This window comes from Lithobates pipiens, unplaced genomic scaffold (genome assembly GCF_037356315.1).
Source record: "Lithobates pipiens isolate NorthernLeopardFrog02 unplaced genomic scaffold, aLitPip1_a1.2 Scaffold_8, whole genome shotgun sequence".
NCBI lineage: Eukaryota > Metazoa > Chordata > Amphibia > Anura > Ranidae > Lithobates > Lithobates pipiens.
In genome coordinates this window covers 350,206,162-350,228,537 of record NW_027507903.1, presented here as the reverse complement: position 1 = coordinate 350,228,537, position 22,376 = coordinate 350,206,162, and the positions used below count along the sequence as shown (strand labels likewise).

Sequence of the window (22,376 nt, the reverse complement as noted above, 5' to 3'; positions counted from 1 at the left end):
CGGGAGCGCGCCTGCACGGGTGTCCACCAAGGAGAGCGCATCTCCAACGTGGACACTCAATGCGGGGAGGAGTCACCAGCGCTGCTGAGGAACCCCAAAGAGGATAATCGGGCCACTCTTTGCAAAGCCAATTGCACAGTGGAGTGGCATGTTTGTATTTTTTGTTTTTTTTAAAAAACTAGGGTTTACAACCCCTTTAATGTCCTGTCCCATAGCCAAACATGATTTGATAGGAAATCCCTGCAAATGAAGGGAATTCCTTGGGGATCCAAAGTCACCAGACCGAATGTGTCCATTGGAAGGTTTCCCCTCTATTACTTTTTTAGAGACAATATAAAATGTGAAATTTTCTTTTACTTTCACTTTTAATGATATTGATAAACAGGACAAATAGAGAGGATGAATCTCTTTAATCACTTAGTGACCATCCCATGTACATTTACTGTGGCAGGGCAGTCGCTCTGTTCCAGATCACATACCTAGTACAAGATCTAACACTTGCAGATCTGGGGCACACACCGCTGGCGACCCGCTCCTGCTGTGATTGGACACAAATTCGCTTTACATAGGATTAATATCAATATCAGCAATATCAACTTGCATGATTACAACTGATCCAAAACACGGCGGCAAGGCTGATAACAGGAAAAAAAACCCTGGGAATCCATCTCTCCTTCGCTGAGGAGCTTACATTGGCTAACCGTAAAAAATCGGATCACGTTCAAGATCCTTTGCCTCACTCACAAATGCTTGCATAGAGAAGCTCTGCAATACCTAATGGAGAAAATAAATCATTACACACCAAACCGCAGTCTTTGATCAGCCAACAAAAACCTCCTCCTCGTGCCCAAAGCCCGGTATAAATCCAAGGGGGATCGGAGATTCGCTGTTGAAGGGCCTCAGCTATGGAATGCTCTACCAATCAACATCAGCCTGGAAGAAAATCACCTGGCTTTTAGGAAAAAACTCAAGACCTTCCTCTTTTAGCAGATGATCAAAGCTCGCCACAGCGCGCAGAGGCGATTCAGTTTGCATTGTGCGCTATACAAGTATTTCATTCATTCATTCATTCAGGAGCCAATCAGCAGGTTCGGCAGACTCAACGTCTGCCGGGACCTGCCGATTGTTCGGGACACGAACAAAACAGAAGTCTGCCTATGTAAACAAGACAGATTGTCATTCTGTCAGCAGGGAAAGCTTTGATCCTGTGTTTCTGCTAAGCAGGAACACAGATCTCTGCCTTCCCCCACAAGCACAACCTAGGCATACATTTAACCCTTTGATTGCCCTTGATGTTATCCTCTTCCCTGCCAGTGTCATTAGCTTAGTGACGTGCATATTTTTTAGCTCTAATCACTGTACAGTGTCACTGGTCCCCAAAAAGAGTCAAAAGTGTCAGTTAGGTGTCCGATTTTTTTTCCCCAGTCCCGCTATAAGTCGCTGATCGCCGCCATTACTAGTAAAAAAAAAATATCCCATAGTTTGTAGATGCTTTAACTTTTGTGCGAACCAATCAATATATGCTTCTTGGGATTTTTTTTTTACCAAAAATATGTAGCAGAATACATTCTGACCTAAATCAGTGAAGAAATTCAATGTTTTACATGTTTTTATTGGTTATATTTTATAGCAGAAAGTAAAAAACATTGGTGTTTTTTTTTTCAAACATGTCGGTCTTCTTTTGTTTATAGCACAAAAAAGTAAGAAACGCAGGGGTGATAAAATCCCACCAAAAAATAAAGCATTATTTGTAGGGAAAAAGGACAAAAATATTTTTTGGGTATATCGCCGCACAACCGCATAATTGTCAGTTAAAGTAGCAGTACCGTATCGCAAAAAATTGCCTGGTCAGAAAGAGGGTAAAACCTTCCGGAGCTGAAGTGGTTAACGGGGGCATAGACAGCAATAAAATGTTTCAAGTGTTCTAGTCCCACTGCACTGTATCCAAAACTAAAATAAAAGTTTTGCCTTCAGTTATATTTAAACTATGATTTCACTGCTACAGTGTGGGGCAGTTTGGGAGTTACATAATGTTAAGAACACCTGCAGATTTTCTGCTGTTTTACTTGTATCAATATCATTTTTCTACATCATTCTTTTCAATCAGCAACTGAAGAAAAGCATTGAAAGAGCCATTTGCTTTGTATGCTTGCAATCTGTAGGCCTACTTTGTACATTTGCGTAATTGTAAAGCAATTTAGCAGATATATGAGCATTTACTTAAAGCATTTTTTATAAGAATAAATGTCTTTTTACTTCCTGTTACAGAGAAACGCATATAAAAATAAACACTGAAACACAAAAGAATACATAGAAAGTGCTCACAATCTACAGAATGTACAGTAGCTCTAATGAATAGGCATTATAGAGTATCAACGAGCATGATTACACACACACATATATTAGGGCATCTTTATCAAAGCAGAGCCCCAGGCAGAGAAAAAAAAAACACCAATAAATTCAATTTTGCATTAAAGTGGATGTAAACCCAAATTTTTTATTTTTTTTTGTCTGGCACAATTTAGAGCAGTGTTTCTCAACCTTTTTACCTTGGAGGAACCCCTGGCAAAAAGGTTGAGATCTCGATGAACCCCTGAAATAATGTTCTACAGCTCACGGAACATTGGTATGATCAGCGAGCTGTTGATAACAAAAAATATTTGTAGAAATAGCATTAAATAAAAGAATAAATATTAACACATACTTATTTAATGTGAAACTCATGCTTTCTTTTCCTGCAGATTCAGAGCACATTACAGGGGACATTACATGGGACAGGGCACATTACATGGGGCAGGAGACATGACAGGGGACCTTACATGGGACAGGGCACATTACATGGGGCAGAGTACATGACAGAGCACATTACATGGGGCAGAGCACATGACAGGGGACATTACATGGGGCAGAGCACATTACATGGGGCAGAGCACATCACAGAGCACATTACATGGGGCAGGGCACATTACATGGAACAGGGCACATTACATGGTGCAGGGCACATTACATGGGGCAGAGCACATTACATGAGGCAGGGCACATTACATGGGGCAGGGCACATTGCATGGGGCAGAGCACATTACATGGGGCAGGGCACATGACAGGGCACATTACATGTAGGCAGGGCACATTACATGGGACAGAGCACATTACATGGGGCAGGGCACATTACATGTGGCAGGGCACATGACAGGGCACATTACATGGGACAGGGCACATGACATGGGACAGGGCACATTACATGGGGTCGGGGACATGACAGGGGACATAAAATGGGACTGTTGGGCACATTGTGCGGGGTGGGGGAGGAGAACACCGCTGGGCACAGTACCGGTGACTTTCTTCTTCTGGCTTCAGAGCACATTTCATTTCTCTTCTAGTGGCGCGCTGTGCCCCCTCAGGCCCCTCCTCTTCCTATCCTGTCCAGATGATGTCATGTACTTGGGAAGGACAAGAGGGAGGAGGGGCCTGTAGGGAACAGCGCGCTCCAGCCAATAGGATCCCAGCTGCTTCCCTGCCTATCTCTGCCTGTGTCTGTGCGATACTCCTGTCAGTTGCCTGACTGACAGATCGCTGCAGAACCCCTGGGGACCTCTCGTGGAACCCCGGTTGAGAACCACTGATATAGAGTATGGGATTTCAGATCAGCTGTGCCCAGTCTTGCCACAAACAGCTAATCCAGCTCTGAGCAATCCTCATATCTTTTTTCAGTGAGATAAAATGGACAAACTGTGACATCTTTCTCCATTCTTCCCCCTTTCTGTGATTGACAGGTGATTTACATATCTCGTGCACTAGCCTAAGACATGTATTATTTTTTAATTCCCACACACTCCTTGTTTCTGCTGCTCTGCAAGGATTGGCTGTTCCACACCTCAGCATGATTTGGCATGCTGAAGTCATGTGGGGACTTTTCTGGGTTTTGACTGGATGTTAGAGATCATAGCAGGAGTTCAGTGTAAGAAATACACAGGAGAATATGCATGTTGATAAGGGGAGTGTAGAGGTGGAGGGGGAGTCTACTGACATCACGACTCCACCCACCGAGCTTCAGACAACAGACCCACCCACAATATCTGCAGTTTTTCAAGAATTTCCAACAGAAAAGGTTTGAGAGCTGGATCTAAAATTTTCTGACAACAAAATCCAATCAGACTTTTTCCGATCGTTTGTAGAGAATTCCAATGCACAAAGTGCCACGCATGCTCAGAAAAAATTTGGAGACAAAGGCTATTGGCTACTGTCCTCTACGTAGTCCCGTTGTACGTTTTGTACGTCACCTCGTTCCGAACTATCAGATTTTCTGACAACTTTGTGCGACCATGTGTATGCAAGACAAGTTTCGGCCAAAATCTGTCGGAATGTCCAGCCGTGTGTATGGGGCATATTTGTGCATGAACACATATAACATGCAGGGGAGTTTAGAGTCCAGTCCAGTGTTTACAAGGCCTAAATATACTAATTAGTAGAAAAAGATACAAAGTAAGTATGTTTTTTTTTTTTTTTTTATTTCTCAGTTTAGAAGAGAAAGAAAATACAGAGACAGGTTTTATGGAATGATCACTGTGATAGCCAATTACAGATAACCACAATGATCATGTGATTGGGAGTCAGTCCTCCTGACTCCCGAGGCTGTAGGACAGGTGATGCTACTTTTAGGTGCTTTGCATATTCTGTGGGACCAAAGTTGTGCTGGAATCACAGCAAAGTAGTACAGGAGCCTTTTCTAAAATCTCCCTGTGCTAAGATGCATTGATGTGAACAGGCACTATTGAAAACAATGTTATTTCCATTGTTCTTTATTCCAGAAAAACAAATCTGTATGATAGAAGTATAAATTACATTGTTTCTGTCAGTGAAAATGTTGGCCTTTTATTAACTATGTTAACTGTGTTTTTCTGAATTCTTGACAGGTGTCAAACAGAGCAGAGTGGTTAGGATCGGGATTACTATATCAGGGATGCATGGCTTCAACTGATCAGTTCATTGGGGTTTTTGCCCAGAACCGCCCAGAGGTATTATAAAGCTTGCTGCATGATATTAGTATATTATTTTGTATTATTTCATACTGTGGCCTGGAAACAAGAAATATGTTTGTCTCTGCAGTGGATTATCTCTGAACTCGCTTGCTACACATACTCCATGGTGGTCGTTCCACTATATGACACTCTGGGTCATGGTGCAATTCGGTATATTATTAACATGGGTAAGTTCATTATGTATAGCTATGTAATATATTACAGCTGATAAGAATATAACTAAAATGATGTAGCACTTCTAAAGTTATAATTGTGCAGCCAGAGCTGATCCGCCCTATACGCTTATTACGCAAGCTGCATAGGGCCCCGCCACTGTGGGGGGGCCCCCAAGGTCGGGGGGGTAGGGTGGCAATCTCCCCCGGGCCGCTTTGATGCTTTGTAAAAAGGCTGCACTCATGTCTGGGTAATGAGGGGCCAGTGACACTATGCAAAGCCACCGGCCGCCGCTTCCAAATGCTGTGTTTGCAGAGCTGCAGCAGAGCGGTAGGCATATGCCTGCTAGAGATGGCTGTATGGCTGAGCTGTTGTCTCTCACACACAGCTCAGCCTCAGAGTACACCAGCGCTGACAATGACATCCCCTCCTCTCTCTGAATGGACGTGAGAAGAGATAGGACTCATCAACTCCTCCTCCTCCTGGATCTGCCCCACCCACACTTCCCGGGCATGTTTGAACCCAGAAAATAAAAGCTGCAGACAATCTGAGCCTCAGCCTCCATCCTGGGGTGAGTAAGCTCACCCTCTCTCCTGCCTCCCAGTGTATAAAATGATTTTAAGGGGTGCTCTGTGGACTTAGATAAGTGAGGGGAGAGGGGGGATGCTTTGGTGAGCAGAGACCCCCTTTACACCAGAGTCACAGTATTCCCCCTTTAATTCAAGGTTCCCAGAACACCCCTTACATCAGATCCCCCCTTAAATCAGCATTCCCGTTTACATTAGAGTCCACAGAGCTCCCCCTTACAGTGTAAGTGGAAATTCTGTGCAGACTCTGATGTGGGGGGGGGGGGGGCTCTGTGCAGACTCTGGTGTAAGGGGGACCTCTGTGTGGACTCTAATGTAAGGGGGGGGGCCTCTTTGCAGACCCTGATGTAAGGGGGGGGGCTCTGTGTGGTCTCTGATGTAAGGAGAGACTCTGTGCTGACTCTGATGTAAGGGGGACCTCTGTACAGACTCTGATGTAAGGGGGGACCTCTGTGCAGCCTCTGATGTAAGGGGGAACCTCTGTGTGGACTCTGATGTAAGGGGAGTTCTCTGGGGACCCTAATGTAGGGGGAGGCTCTCTGGGGATCCTGATGTAGGGGAGGCTCTCTAGGGACCCTTATGTAAGGAGAGGCACTCTGGGGACTCTGATGTAGGGGGAGACTCTCTGGAGACACTGATGTAAGTAGGGAGGCTCTCTGGGGACCCTGATGTAAGTAGGGGCTCTCTGAGGACACTGATATGTGGGGGGCTCTCTGGGGAACCTGATGAAAGAAGGGGCTTTCTGGGGACCCTGATGTAGGGGGAGTCTCTCTGGGGACCCTGATGTAAGTAGGTAGGCTCTCTGGGGACCCTGATGTAAGGAAGGGCTCTCTGAGAACACCGATTTAAGGGGGGCTCTCTGGGGACCCTGATGTAAGAAGGGGCTTTCTGTAGACCCTGATGTAAGGGGAGGCTCTCTAGGGACCCTGATATAAGGGGAGGCTCTCTGGGGACCCTGATGTAAGGGGAGGCTCTCTGGGGACCCTGACGTAAGGGGAGACTCTCTGGGGATCTTCATGTAAGGGGAGGCTCTCTGGGGACCCTGATGTAAGGGAAGGCTCTCTGGGGATCCTGATGTAGGGAGAGACTGTCTGAGGACACTGATTTAAGGGGAGGCTCTCTGGGGATTCTGAACTCTATTCAATACATATTGTTTGTTTGAATCTCATTCTATTCTATATTGTTGTACTTATTCTTTAACTGTTTTGTTTAAAGTAGGGAGGATTGTATTGGGAGCACTGAAGTGTCATGTGTGACTGTGTGGCAATGGCAAATGGTTTACATAGCTCACGGCATCATGGGTCAGGTAGAGGGCCCCTTAGCAGAATTTTGCTTAGGGCCCCAGGGAGGTCAGGATCGGCACTGTGTGCAGCATACATTAGCTATTTCTGATGAATCCAGAGTATGAAGCTTTATCGTTGTGCTATTGATAAATACACATATTTTTTTTATGGTAGTTCTAGAAAACCACCTTACAGCTTATTCCGAATTACCTACCAGTGAAAAGTGATTTTGAGCTATAAGTTCTTGCTCTTCGCTGGTTTATTTCAAAATAAACCAGGAACTGATCTTCTCTGAATGGGTGGTTGAAATTAAAAGCTGCTGAGATAAAATTGGAGAGGAAGACACATCATAGAAATTAGGGGGGAAGTTCCAGGGCCTTCAAAAGTGTAATAGGTCGTTAGAAAATTAGAGGTGTAATTTATGCTCCTAAACCACCTGATGGTGCTCCCTGCATGTTGGGCCTCTCTGTGTGGCCAGGCTGTGTAAAAGCCTCACACATGTGCTATCACCATACTCAGGAGGAGTAGCAGAATGTATTTTGGGGTGTCATTTTTGCTATATACATGCTTTGTTAGAAATATCTTATAAACTGACCACTTTGTGTAAAAAATTAAATAAAATACGTTTTAATTTTCTTTACACATATTCCAAAGACTTGTGGAAAAAAAATGAACCATTCAAAAGACTCATTATGCCTCATAGAATAGACGTTGGGGTGTTTGCTTTCCAAAATGGGGTCATTTTGTGGGTAATTCCACTGTCCTGGGGCTCCAGGGCCTTCCCAATTTAATAGGTGGTTAGGAAATTAGAGGTGTAATTGTATGCTCCTAGAACCCCTGATGGTGCTCCCTGCATGTTGGACCTCTCTGTATGAACAGGCTGTGTAAAAGTCACACACATGTGATATTGCCATACTAGGGAGGAGTAGCAGAATGTATTTGGGAGTGTAATTGGAAGTATGCATATGCTGTGTGTGAGAAATAACTTGTTATTATGGCATTTTTGTGAAAAAATAAAATAAAAAAAGTTTTAATTTTCCCAAGAATTGTGGGAAAAAATTACAACTTCAAAAAACTCACCATGCCTCATGCTAAATACCTTTGACTGTCTACTTTTCAAAAAGGGGTCATTTGAGGGGTATTTGTACTTTCCTGACATTTCGGGACCCCAAGAAATGAGATAGGCCATCAGTGCGTCAGGTGTGATCAATTTTCAATGATTTGCACCATAGATTGTAGACTCTATAACTTTCAGAGAGACTAAATAATAACCACTAATTTGGGTTATTTTTACCAAAGAGATGTAGCCGTATAAATTTGGGCCCAAATTTGTGAACAAAAATGACTTATTTGCAAAATGTTATCATAGAAACTAAAAAAAGGTGTTGTTTTTTTTAAAATGTTCACTCTTTTTTTCCCACTTATGTCGCAAAAAATTAAAAACCCAGTGGTGATTAAATACCACTAAAAGAAAGCTCACTTTGTATGAAAAAATTGATAAAAAATTTGTTTTTGGGTATAGTGTTGCATGACTGAGTAATTGGCAAAGTGTGAGAGCACTGAAAGCTAAAAATTATTCTGGGAAGGAAGGGTGTATAAATGCCCTGTATTGAAGTGGTTAAAGGCTAAGTTCACCTTTTAGGAAAACATAATAAATGCAAACATTTTTGCAGGAAAAATATGTGCACTTATTCATTTATTCCTATAGGAGCCTGCAAAGCGTTGTACCCACAATCAGTAGATTGTGGATGGAATGTCAAGTTCCTGCATGTTCTCTCTTCAACTTGCTCATGCCTATGTAGTGGCTGTTCGTTACAAAGCTGGACAGCATGCTTGTATTCCATTGACAACTACAAGTACATCTGCCACAGTGGAAGACTGGACTTGTAGTTTCTTAATTAATTTATCCTGGCCATTGGAATAAATGAATGCTCAAGCTCTAAACGTGCCTAGTGTTTAGGCGTGTTTGCACGTGTTTAGGTGCGCTCAGTGTTTTTTCTGCCCAAATACTTCTCTCCTGAATACGCAAATTATGTTTTTTTTTCAGCTTCTAAATGCTGCTCTTCTAATACATCTGTAAACACCTATGTAAACATGGACACAGGCTAACATAGAGATGTGTTTAAAAGCTGAAAAAATGACAACCTTTGAATTCCTGCATCCCTTAATGGACGAGAAAGAAAAGAGGATTATTGGTACTTACTGTAATATATATTTCTTGGAGCCCATTGAGGGACTTGGATCCCACCCTCTGTGTTTATGATAATTTTTTTGGTACTACTTTACCACAAAACTGAAGTAGTAGGGGTTGTTCTGGGATGGCCCACAATTTTTTAGTTTGCTAGTGTCCTATCCTCCTGTAGGCAGCAGTATGAGCCTGCAATTCCTGTGTCCTTAAGGGGGCTTTAGGAAATATACAGAAAGTACAAAAATCCAGTTTTGCCCTTATGTTTTTTGCTTTGTCAATCTAGCCAGCTATTACAAATACACAAGGTTTGCCTTCTGATTAAAAAATAAATAAAAGTTGGATAACTGTACATATTTTGTCATTTTTTAAATATGGAGAATATTAAACATCTAACCAAATATTTTTTGGTAGCTGATATTTCCACAGTAATATGTGACAAACCAGAAAAGGCCAGGCTCCTCTTAGAACATGTTGAAAAAGGAGAGACCCCGGGACTAAAGTCTGTTGTTCTCATGGACCCTGTGGATCTTGAGTTAATTGAGAGAGGCAGAAAATGCTCTGTACGCATTCAGACCATGCGCGAACTGGAGGTAAAGTGGCTGTACATCTTTTACTTGTATTCTAATGCTGTATTAGAACAAAAATATCTGTTTGTCTTTATGTTTTTCAAGCATTTTTTAGCTGTCTAGTATAGGCAGATCAGTGACGTGGCTTGCTATGGTTTTTTTGCATTTTGCAAGTTTACTCCAATACGTAAAGCTTTCTCTTTTCTGTATTTTCTTGTCACATTTTAGTAAATTAACATTTCTCTTGCATAAAGAGGTATAGTTTTCTATGCAGTCTGTACATCATGCCAGATATACCCAATGATTAGGTAGACAACGAAGAAAAGTTTGAGAAAAGCTCAGCATGCTATACTTTTCCCTGATGCCTCCCTGTAGTTCATTTCATGAGGGGCTTTTGTGTGTAGCTGATCCATTCATGCATAGAGAAGAACAGTTCCATATGCAGTAATACTCTGCTCTGCATCTATTTCCCAACTCTCCTATGTGGACACTGACTTGATAGAGGAGAAAAGGTGAGGCAAAAAACATGTAAAAGAGCCTTGCTGCCAGACTGTGCAGTGTAAGGACATACAGGGGATATTTACTAACGGAAACCCACTTTGCTCTGCAAGTGCACTTGAAAGTGCAATGAAAGTGCACTTGGAAGTAAAGTCGCTGTAGATCCGAGGGGGACATGCAAGGAAAATAAAAAACAGCATTTTAGCTTGCACATGATTGGATGATAAAATCAGCAGAGCTTCCACTCATTTCAGATCTATCCCTTAGGTTTAGAGCGACTGCACTTCCAAGTGCACTGCAAGTGCAAAGCAGATTTGCCTTTCGTAAATAAACCCCACAGGCTATTATATGAAATAGTGCTCTATAATGTTTCTGCCTCTTTTGCCTAATTCTTGCATGTGTCTACCGGCAAATACATTTGCCAAAGTTGAGGTTGTGACCTAAAATGCAAAATGTTGCCTTCTGTTTTGTCTTTTATCTAACATGCTATTGATTCAAATACAAATAACAATGTTTGCGCATGTATTTAAAAAAGTATATGTGGCTTTGTATAAATTGTACGTTGTAGTTTGTGAGCCAACTGATTAAGAGCCAGCAGTGCAAGCATGAGCAGTTCCAGAGCAATAAAGTGTACAAGCGAAAGCTCTGCCTGAGAGTATTAAAGTTGCAATAAAAGCAATTTAGTATCCAGACAATTTAGGCCTTTTGGATACTCTTGTAAAACCATAGCCTTGGGTAAGATCAGTGACTTCTTTATAAATGGCCAAATCCCAATTAGGCAATAGCTATTGCCAGGCATGACATACGCCAAAATAGAAGCTAGTATGGTTTTCCCCCATGTGGCTGGGCAGATGTCATAATGTACTGCTATGGCTTTGAGAAAAAATAACTTGCAAGGTGCTAGGAAAATGAAAGAGGCTGATATCACTTAAACAAGGGAGAAGTGCTAATAGGAGAGAAGAGAGACGAAGCATCAGAAGGTAGAATAACAGCTTTCTCTGGGTGCTTGTTGTATGAAATGTTTATATAAAAAGCAAAGGTTTTAAATTAATGGTAAAATAGGATTAAAATCAGTTTAGAAATGTAAAATAAAAGAAAATAACCAATTATAGATTTAACTGTTATGCCGCGTACACACAACAGGACTTATGTCCGACAGACTTTCGACGGAGTTCTGACGGAGTTCTGACAGAGTTCTGACGGACTTTCCGAATGAGCGGACTTGGCCACACACAATCACACCAAACTCCGACGGATTCGAACGTGATGACGTACGACTGGACTCGAATAAGGAAGTTCATAGCCAGTAGCCAATAGCTGCCCTAGCGTCGGTTTTAGTCCGTCAGACTAGCACACACACGAGCGGATTTCTGGGTCCGGCAGAGTTCTGGCGGAAAAATTTGAAGCATGTTCCATTTCTAAAGTCTGTCAGACTTTTGCGAATCAAAAGTCCGTTGCAGCCCACACACGATCGAATCGTCTGCTGGAATCATTCCGTCAGACTTTGGATGTTGAAAAGTCCGGTCGTGTCTACAGGGCTTTAAACAGCAACTGTTCTCATCCAGCTGGAATTGTCAGGAGTAGTGCATTGTTTGTGGATATTAGGGAAAGTGTTCTAGCATTCCCATTTATCACTAAGCCATACAATATCCTTGTCTTAATCTGAGCCGTGGTCATTATGCAGATTTGTTAAAATAAACATGTGCTATTTTTTTTTTATAGGAATGTGGGAAGCAAAACAGAAGAGCGCCATTTGTGAGTAATGAGTTGGCTATTTTATTCATATACTCTAGTACATACAATACAATATACTTGATTTGGTAAAGCACATAGACAGATGATCTAAGAAAGTTGTACCGTTTCTAGACATTTCAGAAGTTATTTTCTAATTCTGGATAGAGTGGGGAATATTTAGAACCTCTATCTGTTTTTTATTGCTTGGATTGTGGTAGGGAAGGAGGAGGGGTACTCGTGTTAGTGGTTTAATGGTTCATATGGGTCTGTAGGCAGCTGTCTGGTCCTAGGGAGACTGCAGAGCAGTCCCTAATGAATCCAAAAGAAAGAATGGGGGGTGGAAGCGGTACTCCATTGGAATATGTCCAGAATGTGGTTATGAGGAAATCTGCATAGCTACACTCTACAATGTGGCACCAGACAGTGTTTGTTTTAACCACTTCAATACAGTGCACTCCCCCCCCCCCCCCCCCCTTCCTTCCCAGGACAATTTCAGCCTTCAGCACTGTTGCACTTTGAATGACAGTTGCGCGGTCATGCAATACTTTACCCAAGCAAAATTTTTATCATTTTCTTTCCACAAAAATAACTTTCTTTTGGGGGTATTTGATCACCACTGGGGTTTTTATGTTTTGCTAAACAAACTAAAAAAGACCAAAAACCTTGAAAAAAAAAAGTCTTTGTTGCTGTTATAAAATTTTGTTTTCTCCTTCACTGACGGGCACTGATGGGCACTGATGAGGCGACACTGATGGGCACTGATGAGTTGGCACTGAAAATGTGGCACTGATGGGCACTGATAAGGAGGCACTGATATGTAGAATTGATGGGTACTGATAGGCGGCACTGATACGCAGCACTGATGGGCACCGATAGGTGGCACTGATATGCAGCACTATTGGGCACTTATAGGTGGAACTGATGGGCACTGACATGCGGAAATGATGGGCACTGACATGCGGAAATGATGAGCACCAACAGGCTGCACTGATAGGTGGCACTAATAGGCAGCACTAATTGGCACTGACAGGTGGCACTGATGGACACTTATAGATGGCACTGATGGGCAGCACTGATAATGAGGTACTGACAGGTTGTACTGATGGGCACTGATTGGCACTGTGATGGGCACTGATTGGCACTGTGGTGGGCACTGATTGACACTTTGATAGGTACTGACAGGAGTTTCTGATGGGGCACTGACTGGCAGTTGATGGGCACTGATTGGTATTATTGGTGGCACATCTGATGGGGCTATGCTGATAATCAATTTTCTGATTATCAGCACAGACCCCCCTTTGACAGGGAGAACCGCATTTACCGGCACTTCCTGGTTCCCGCTGTGGTCAGCTGTGATTGGTCACAGCTGATCACGTGGTAAGGAGCATCCATCAGAGGCTCCTTACTACGATCGGAGATGCAGTGTGTCAGAGTGACACACAGCTCTAGTGACCGCCGCACTACGCGCCCCCTGTTTAACAGGGGCGTGTAATTACAATTTTTGCTGTAACATTTTGCAGCAGGGCTCATTAATGTGCTCAACTAGAGTATCTGTGAGGGGTTGTAGTGTTGTGGCACCAGCACCAGTGCCTAAAGCCCCATACACACTATCAGATTTTTTGCAGATTTTTCCCTTCAGATTTACCAAAACCATGTACAGCAAGGGCCTGCCTGATTGCATACAAATTGAAACTCCTAAGGTTTAATCTCATATTATATGGTTTTGGTAAATCTGAAGAAAAAATCAGCATAAAATCTGCTAGTGTGTATGGGGCTTTAGGTCCAATTTTTTTGCCCGTTTGCCAAGGGTGTGTAATTATAATTTTTGCTGTAATATTTTGCAGCAGGGCTCGTGCCTACGCTCAACTAGAGTATCTGTGAGGGGTTGTAGTGTTGTGGCACCAGCATCAGTGCCTAAGGCCCAATTTTTCTGCCCCTGTTTAACAGGGGCACGTAATTACAATTTGCAAGAATTTTCAAAAATTGCAAGACAAAGGCATAATGAGCTAGTATGCATAGCATACTAGTTCATTATGAATTACTAACCTGAGATTGAAGCCCCCGCAGTGGTCCTTGTTCGCAGCTCCGGTGGCCGACATCTTTCCCAGGAGTTACTTCCGGGTATCGCGGCTCCATCGGTGTGATTGGCTGGAGCTGCGATGACGTCACTCCCGCGCATGTGCCGCCAGTTATGTTACAGTATAACTGAAGAAACAGCACCTACGTGCCGTTGCTTCAGTTTGCTTACATAGTTACATAGTTACAGTGTTAGTCAGGTTGAAAAAAGACACAAGTCCATCCAGTTTAACCACAAAAAAATAAATAATAATATGCGCATGTGCCGATGATGTCGGCACATGCAAATACAGGGATATCTCCTAAACCGTGCAGGTTTAGAAGATACTCAGTGTAGCTACAGGTAAGCCTAGCTTGCCTGTAGTAAAAAGTGGTTGTAAAGGGTTTACAACCACTTTAATGCGTGTAATGGCTGAATTAGGCAAAGGGGTTGGTTTACTAAAGGCAAACAGAATATGCACTCTGCAAGGTCACTTGCTCCAGAGCTTAGTAAATGAGGTGAAGCTACATTTTTCAAAGAACACCCAATCACATGTAAGGGAAAAAAACAGCATTTTTGCTTGCAGATGGTGGAATAATAGAAGTCACCAGATGTCCCCTCATTTACTAAGCTCTGTGGCAAATGTCCTTGCAGAGTGCTACTGCACTTGTAAAATGCACAGTCTGTTTGCCTTTAGTACATCAACCTGAAAATATTATGTCATTCTTACCACAGCAACAGCATGTCTGTGATGAATGGCAGTGTTTAAAGTATCTGTGAAAATGTGCATTAAAGCATAACTAAAGTCAAAACTTGTTTTTAGTTTTGTATAGAGTGGAAAGGGATTAAAAACACCTGTTAAGATATTATTGCTGTTTGTGTCCCCATTAGGGAGATTTGCTTTCTCTGGCAGGGAATATAACTCTCCCTTACTCTATTGAAAATTAAAAGAATAGTATTGGCTTAAGTTTTACGCTAAGAATATAGTGTAATAAGCAAAATCAAAGAAATGTATTAGAAAGGGCAATGAATGCACTCACAAGGGTAAGTATGACAGATCATGTAAAACAACAAATAGTGTAGCGCTGTAACACTATTTGTTGTTTTATATTTGTTGAACTTTGTTTGTTTGAAGTGTTGGCAGCTGTTTTTTAATCTTTTCTGTGTTGGTTTAGCATAGCGTGGTGTTTTCCCCCCCTTTTCTATGACAGATCATGGAATGATGCTTAAATATCCTCCATGATAAAGTAGCCAGCAACATTAGGGATGAGTCGAGCACCCCCTGGTTTCGGTTTGCAGCCGAACAGGCAAAAAATGAGTTTGAATACACGAACACCGTTAAAGTCTATGGGACACGAACATGAATAATAAGAAGTGCTAATTTTAAAGGCTTATATGCATTCCCTTAAATTTCGTACCTGGGGGGTGTCTATAGTATGCCTATAAAGTGGAGCATGTTTCCTGTATTTACAACAGTCCCTGCACAAAATGACATTTCTAAAGGAAAAAAAGTCATTTAAAACTACTCGCAGCTATAATGAATTGTTGGTCCCGGCAATACACATATAAGTCATTGAAAAAAATGGCATGGGATTCCCCCACAGTCCATTACCAGGCCCTATGAATATTTAGTGGGACCCCAAACCAAAATAAAAAAAAATTGCGTGGGGTCCCCCCCAAATTCCATACCAGGCCCTTCAGGTCTGGTATGGATATTAAGAGGAACCTTGCGCCAATTTTTTTTTAAAAATGGCGTGGGGGTCCCCCTCAAAATCCATAAATCCATAGCAGACCCTTCAGGTCTGGTATGGATTTCAAGGGGAACCTCACACCAAAATAAAAAAAAAAATGGTGTGGGGGTCCCCCGAAAAATCATTACCAGACCCTTATCTTGGCACGCAACTTGGCAGGCCGCAGGAAAAGAGGAGGGACGAGAGAGCACCCACCCTCCTGAACTGTACCAGGCCACATGCCCTCAACATGGGGAGGATGCTTTGGGGTAACCCCCCAAAGCACCGTGTCCCCATGTTGATGGGGACAAGGGCCTCATCTCCACAACCCTTGCGTGGTGATTGTGGGGGTCTGTGGGCGGGAGGCTTATCAGAATCTGTAAGCCCCCTTTACCAAGGGGACCCCCAGATCCCGGCCTCCCCCCATGTGAAATAGTAACGGGGTACAAATGTACCCCTACCATTTCACCAAAAAAGTGTGAAAATGGTAAAAGTGACATGACATGGTTTGGAATACGTCCTTTATTAAAAAATAAAAAATAAAAATGTCCCACGAAATCTTCTTCTTCTCTTGCTCCGCCGACGGAGCTTACCTGTTTACGTAACCAGGTGGCCCCGCTCCCCCTCTGACGCCCTGGGAAAGCCATAGGGAAGTCCCTGTGCGTGAGAGGGGGGCAGGGTCACCCGAGAACGTCACGGTGTGGCCCCACCCTTCGTTATAAAAGAACTGTCAAAACGAAGACGCATCATACAGCAGGAGCCTTTTTTTTTTTTCTCGGCCCATCGGCAGAGCAAGAAAAGAAGAAGACTTTGTGGGACATTTTTATTTTTTTAATAAATGACTTGTCCCAAGCCGTGTCATGTAATGTTTACCATTTTCACACTTTTTTTAGTGAAATGATAGGGGTACATTTGTAACCTGTTACCATTTCACACGGGGGGGGGGGCTGGGATCTGGGGGTCCCCTTGTGCTTTGAGGGGCTACTTATGTTCGACTCGAACATCGGACTCATCCCTAGTGTCAACTGTGGCTCGCCCGAAAGTATGGATGATCCGATGGTTGCAGAGCACCAGCACCACTGCTGGATTATAAGGATAGCAGGTACTTAATATCTTTTTTTTTTTAAATAAATGCATGTTTTAATTATGGTCTATGGTGGGCTTTCCTCGGTCTCCTGGCATGTGGGCAGTGGCATTATCAGCTCTTCTCCGCTGGTTCATTAGGAGTCTGTCCCTGGTCTGCCTACCATTGCATGTCTATTTCAATTCTTGTGGGTAGCCTAATAGTTAGGCTGAGCAAGAGAAGAGATACCTCAAAACGTGTCCTACTGTGCATGTCCCAGGTTGCTGTCAGATAAGGATGGGTCATCTGCTTTCCTTAGAGTTGCCCAGTGGTGCTGGCGCTCTGCTACCATCAGATCATCCATACGATGGAGAATATTTCAGCAGCATTCCATGATCTCTTATACCGCGTACACACGATCGGACTGTCCGGTGGACTTAGTCCAACGGACAAACCTCCGGACTTTGAATCGGAAGTCCGCCGGACTTTCCGAACGAGCGGACCTGCACACGCATGACCAGACTTTTCCGGCGGACTAGGTTGGACTTTTGAAATGAACGGAACTTGCCCGCACACGGAGAAAAATCCATTCATTTTGAACACGGCTCCAGGTAGACGGGACTAGCGAAGGAAGTCAATGTCATGGGGGTCCTCCCCAAGGTCCATATCAGACCCTTATCCAAGCACGCAGCCAGGCCGGTCAGGAAAGGGGGTGGGGATGAGCAAGCGCCCCCCCCCCCCCCCCCCCGAGCCGTACCAGGTCGCATGCCCTCAACATGGGCAAGACCCCTGAAGTCGGAAGAAGACCCCGGGCGGCGACGAAGAAGAAAGCCGGGCTCTTCCGCTATTAAAAGAGCTAGCAGAAGATAGCGGAGGAGTCAGGCGTGAAGGCCCCCCAAGATGGAAGAAGACCCCCGGAGCTGTGCAATAAGTTATTTTAAAACCTTGTGTTGTGTTTTATTTACATTTTTTTTCACCAGGTGAATGGGTAGGGGTACATTGTACCCCATACTCATTCACATAGGGTGGGGGCTGGTATCTGGGGGCCCCCTTATTAAAGGGGGCTCCCGGATTCCAATAAGCCCCCCGCCCGCAGACCCTGACAGCCAACGGTCAGGGTTGTTGGGAAGAGGCCCTTGTCCTCATCAACCTGGGGACAAGGTGCTTTGGGGTGAGGGCCCCTTTCCCAATGCACCAACCCATGTTGTGGGCACGCGGCCTGGTACGGCTCAGGAGGGGGGTGGCCGCTTGCTCGTCCCCTTTCCCGACCGGCCGGGCTGCGTGCTCAGATAAGGGTCTGATATGGACCTTGAGGGGGACCCCCACGCCATTTTTTTGGCGTAGGGCTTCCCCTTTAAGTCCATACCAGGTGACGGGGCCAGTGAGGTGTCAATCTTGCTGCCGAAGGCGGCGACATTGACTTCCTTCGCTAGTCCCGTCTACCTGGAGCCGCGTTCAAAATGAACAGACTTTTCTCCGTGTGCGGGCAAGTCCGTTCATTTCAAAAGTCCGGCGGACTTGTACACAGACGGCCGGATTGTCCGCCGGACTCATAGTCTAAAGTTCTTTCTAAGTCCGCCGGACCAAGTTTGCCAGATAGTCCGATCGTGTGTACGGGGCATTATACTTACCCTTGTGAGTGCATTTTTTCCCTTTCTAATAAATTTCCATGATTTTGCTTGCTACAATATGCAGGTCTTGCACTGTTTTTTTCTATCCTGCATGCAGGTCAGCCATCTGCATAACATGCATAATTAGATTAGCTGTTCCTTACTTAGTGTTGAGCTACCTGCACTCCTTGAGATCTATGTTTGCTCTTTTTTTATTAATGGGGTTTTTTTTGCAATTTTTTTGCTACATTTATTGTGTTATACTGTTTTGTTCTCCTTATGGCATGGATGAGAAGATTTCATAGAGGGTAGATGTCTGAGCACTGTTAATCACCTGGTGTCTATCACAGGATCTAATTTTCTTTAGATATAAAAAACACAATTTATTGTAGTGTAGTCATTAAAAGTCATCAAATGTACTGTATTTTTTACATAAAGCTACCATATATGTGGTGAGTCAGTGGATGGCATAGATCCCCAACGGCCAGGTAAAGGTAAGTAATTTGGACACCACTGCTCTAAACCAATCAGAGCATTGTTACATTGCATGGTACTGTCAATCAATAGTTTGAACATGCTGACAGTTGGAGGATGATGACCTCATTAGCGTGAAGCATCTCCATTGCCAATCGCAGGCTGGGGGAAGGTTGGTGGCCAAAATGTATTGCATATTTATGATAAAGTGAGATCGCCCATCTGGCTATGCTGTCTTGCTTTTATCACAAAACTATCTGAGCACAGTTATAAATACATTGGCAAGTGTACCAGTTCATGTATATGTATTTCAGTTGTGTATATAATAGCTTTCTTACAGTTAAGCTTTTGGCTATATCTTGAGCTGATTTTGTGATAATTTTTATTGTAATCCTTATTTACAGCCTCCGAAACCTGAAGATTTGTCTATTGTATGTTTTACCAGTGGTACTACAGGTAAGTGGCTACCAGTCCATGCACGGTTTTGACACAGAACTTGCCTGTTTTGTTTGATGCAATTATGGTTTTTGTTTTAACAACATTCAAATATCTTCACTAATACTATAAATATTAAATAACAAGGGATTTATTCTAGGGGTGCACCGAATGGAAATGTTGGTGCCGAAACCGATACCAAATAGGAAGGGTGCACTAGGCCGAAAACCAAAACCGATTCCCGAAAATTAAATTTTTTGATAAATATTTATATTATTTTTATATATAATTGTATTCAACTTTTTAATTAATATCATCAATTTAAATTATTATGAATTTATTATTTGCCATTATTGGCACCTTTAGTGCAAGAAAGGTAAAAAAATGTAGTCTGCAGTCTGTAACCATCCCTTTTATCATGTCTGCAATTTCTTCAACTTAAACACATTGCTAATAATATTAGCAACATTTCCATTTGATGCACCTCTAGCAGATATGATACAGAAGATGGTCAGAGACTGCAGACATTATACAGGAGATGGTCAGAGACTGCAGACATGATACAAGAGATGGACAGAGACTGCAGACATGATACAAGAGATGGTCAGAGACTGCAGACATGATAGCAGAGATGGTTAGAGACTGCAGACATGATACAAGAGATCAATGCATCCTGCTTGTGCCCAGCAGCCTCACCAGTGCCAATTATATGCAGCCTGCCTGTGGTCCAGCAGCCCCACCAGTGCCCATCATATGAGGCATGCCTGTGCCAAGGCTGTCGCTGCATATGATGGGCACTGGTGAGGCTGCTGGGCACAGGCAAGTGTCCATCATATGCAGCTTGCCAGTGCCCAGCAGCCCCATCAGTGTCCATCATGTGCAGCTTGCCAGTGCCCAGCAACGCCATCAGTGTCCATCATGTGCAGCTTGCCAGTGCCCAGCAGCTTTACCAGTGCCCATCATGTGCATCCTGCCTGTGCCCGCATCAGCGGCGATCTCCGCGTGTCACTGAACTAGATTTGAATTCCCCGGGCCGCAGTAACAATGTCCCGCTTCCTGTAATCACGGCACACTGATTCAATGCCCCACCATTGAATCAGTGTGCCATCTATCAATTCAGCACCGTGAAACATGGAGATTGCGGAGAGTGGAGGAGGAGGAGGGAGAGGAGAACTGGGCAGCAATGGGTAGCACCCGGGACAGACCATGCCCCCTTTCGGTACCGGCTTTTTTTTTTTCCATTCGGCCCAATGAAAAAACACAGTTTTCAGCCGATCATTTTCAGTGGCCGAAATTTCAGTGCACCACTAGTTTATTCCCAAATGAAAGGTTATCCTGTGGTTTGGGTATTCCTTGTACTGTAACTACATTTTCTCAGAGTGGGAGCAATGCAAATACAAATGGCCTTCAACAGTACTTAGGGCAATGTATTTGTTAGAGAAACATAGGCAAATATATTTGAGATACGTGTACTTTAACTGCTTTTATCAGAGAAATGTTTTTTCTTCTGTTTGTAGGCAATCCTAAAGGGGCTATGCTGACTCACGGCAATGTGGTGGCAGACTTTTCAGGATTTCTAAAAGTTACTGAGGTGAATACTTCATAATGTGACGTAGGCAATATTTTAGCAAGCCTAAGCACAAGACTTACTTGCTGGTGTGCTCATTTAAAACATGCTTTTACCTTTGTGTTATGTGGGACTCACGTTGTACACATGATATACATATTTGCAAAATATACATTACTACTCTAAAGAACTGCTGATTTACTAGTATAACTTGTATGTTTTTTTGTTTGTTTTTGTTTTGTTTTTTACTTAAAGCGGAGGTCCACCCTAAAGTGGACCTTCCGCTCATTGGAATCCTCCCCCCCTCCGGCGCCACAATTGGCACCTTTCGGGGGGAGGGGGGTGCAGGTACCTGTACAGTACAGGTATCTGCACCCACTTCCGGGATAGCTCTCTGCGGAAAGGGGCGTAGATCTACGCCCCTTTCCGAAAGTCCCCCGATGCCTGCTGGGAAACACACAGATCCCAGAGGCAGCGGGTCCATCCTTATTGCGCAGCGCGACTCGCGCATGCGCAGTAGGGAACCGGGAAATGAAGCCGAAAGGCTCCACTTCCTGATTCCCATACCCAAGATGGCAGCGGCAGCACCCGAGAGACGATCGAGAAATCGGCTTCTGGTGCCGACATCGCGGGCGCGCTGGGCGGGTAAGTGTCCTTATTTTAAAAGTCAGCAGCTGCTGTATTTGTAGCTGCTGGCTTTAAAAAAAAAAAAATGGTGGAACTCCCGGCAGACTCCCGCTTTAAATCCAGAATGTTCTTTAAATACAGCTGCTTTAAGCATAATGGTCATTTTATAAAAGCTTTTGATGATTTAGATTTATTAAATGTCTTACTAGATTGACTAAAAACTCAATGGGGCTGATTTACAAACGGTTTGCACCATGAGTTGCGGTGCACGTTGATGCGCAACGGACGTTTTCGTATTCACAAAACATTTGCGCCTGTAACACAGCGCAATTCCCCATTTATTATAGTATTCTCGGCTCACAGGAGGAGGCGATTGGTGCGCTACTATAGACATGGCACACGGCATCTTCAACTCAAAATTTTACAGAAGCTGGAAGTGCCAATATTATGGGGGTGATGTGAGGAAGTATAGTAATAACTGCCCAAGTACCAAATATGCCCAAAATAGAATGAGAAAGTAACTTTTTATGAACAAGTCTGCTGCGCCTGCAAGTACACTTAGAACTGCGTGAGGTCAGTTTATGCGCTGCGCATGCGCAAGCGGCATTTGCGCATGTTAAAATGCTTTGGTTCCCCTGCGCCGAAAAATCTTGGTAAATGTCAAGCAACATAAATTAATTTGCATAGGTTGAATGGGCGCACCTCTAAACTTGACTTTTTTTTAAGCTGGTTCACTTTTATGTTTTTTTTTTAAGGATATTTGCAC

At 43.6% G+C, this 22,376-nt stretch overlaps 1 protein-coding gene across 4 annotated transcripts in view; it reads left to right on the top strand.

Annotated features, from left to right (window-relative positions):
- Positions 1 to 22,376, top strand: part of ACSL6 (acyl-CoA synthetase long chain family member 6) — a 342,759-nt gene that overhangs the window by 237,125 nt on the left and 83,258 nt on the right. For all 4 annotated transcript variants that reach the window (XM_077473316.1, XM_077473315.1, XM_077473318.1 and 1 more), the window contains exons 5-10: positions 4,914 to 5,015; positions 5,107 to 5,206; positions 9,662 to 9,840; positions 12,037 to 12,069; positions 19,386 to 19,437; positions 20,934 to 21,007. In XM_077473316.1, coding sequence (XP_077329442.1) covers positions 4,914 to 5,015; positions 5,107 to 5,206; positions 9,662 to 9,840; positions 12,037 to 12,069; positions 19,386 to 19,437; positions 20,934 to 21,007 — 540 coding nt within the window. The remainder of the gene's footprint in view (positions 1 to 4,913; positions 5,016 to 5,106; positions 5,207 to 9,661; positions 9,841 to 12,036; positions 12,070 to 19,385; positions 19,438 to 20,933; positions 21,008 to 22,376) is intronic.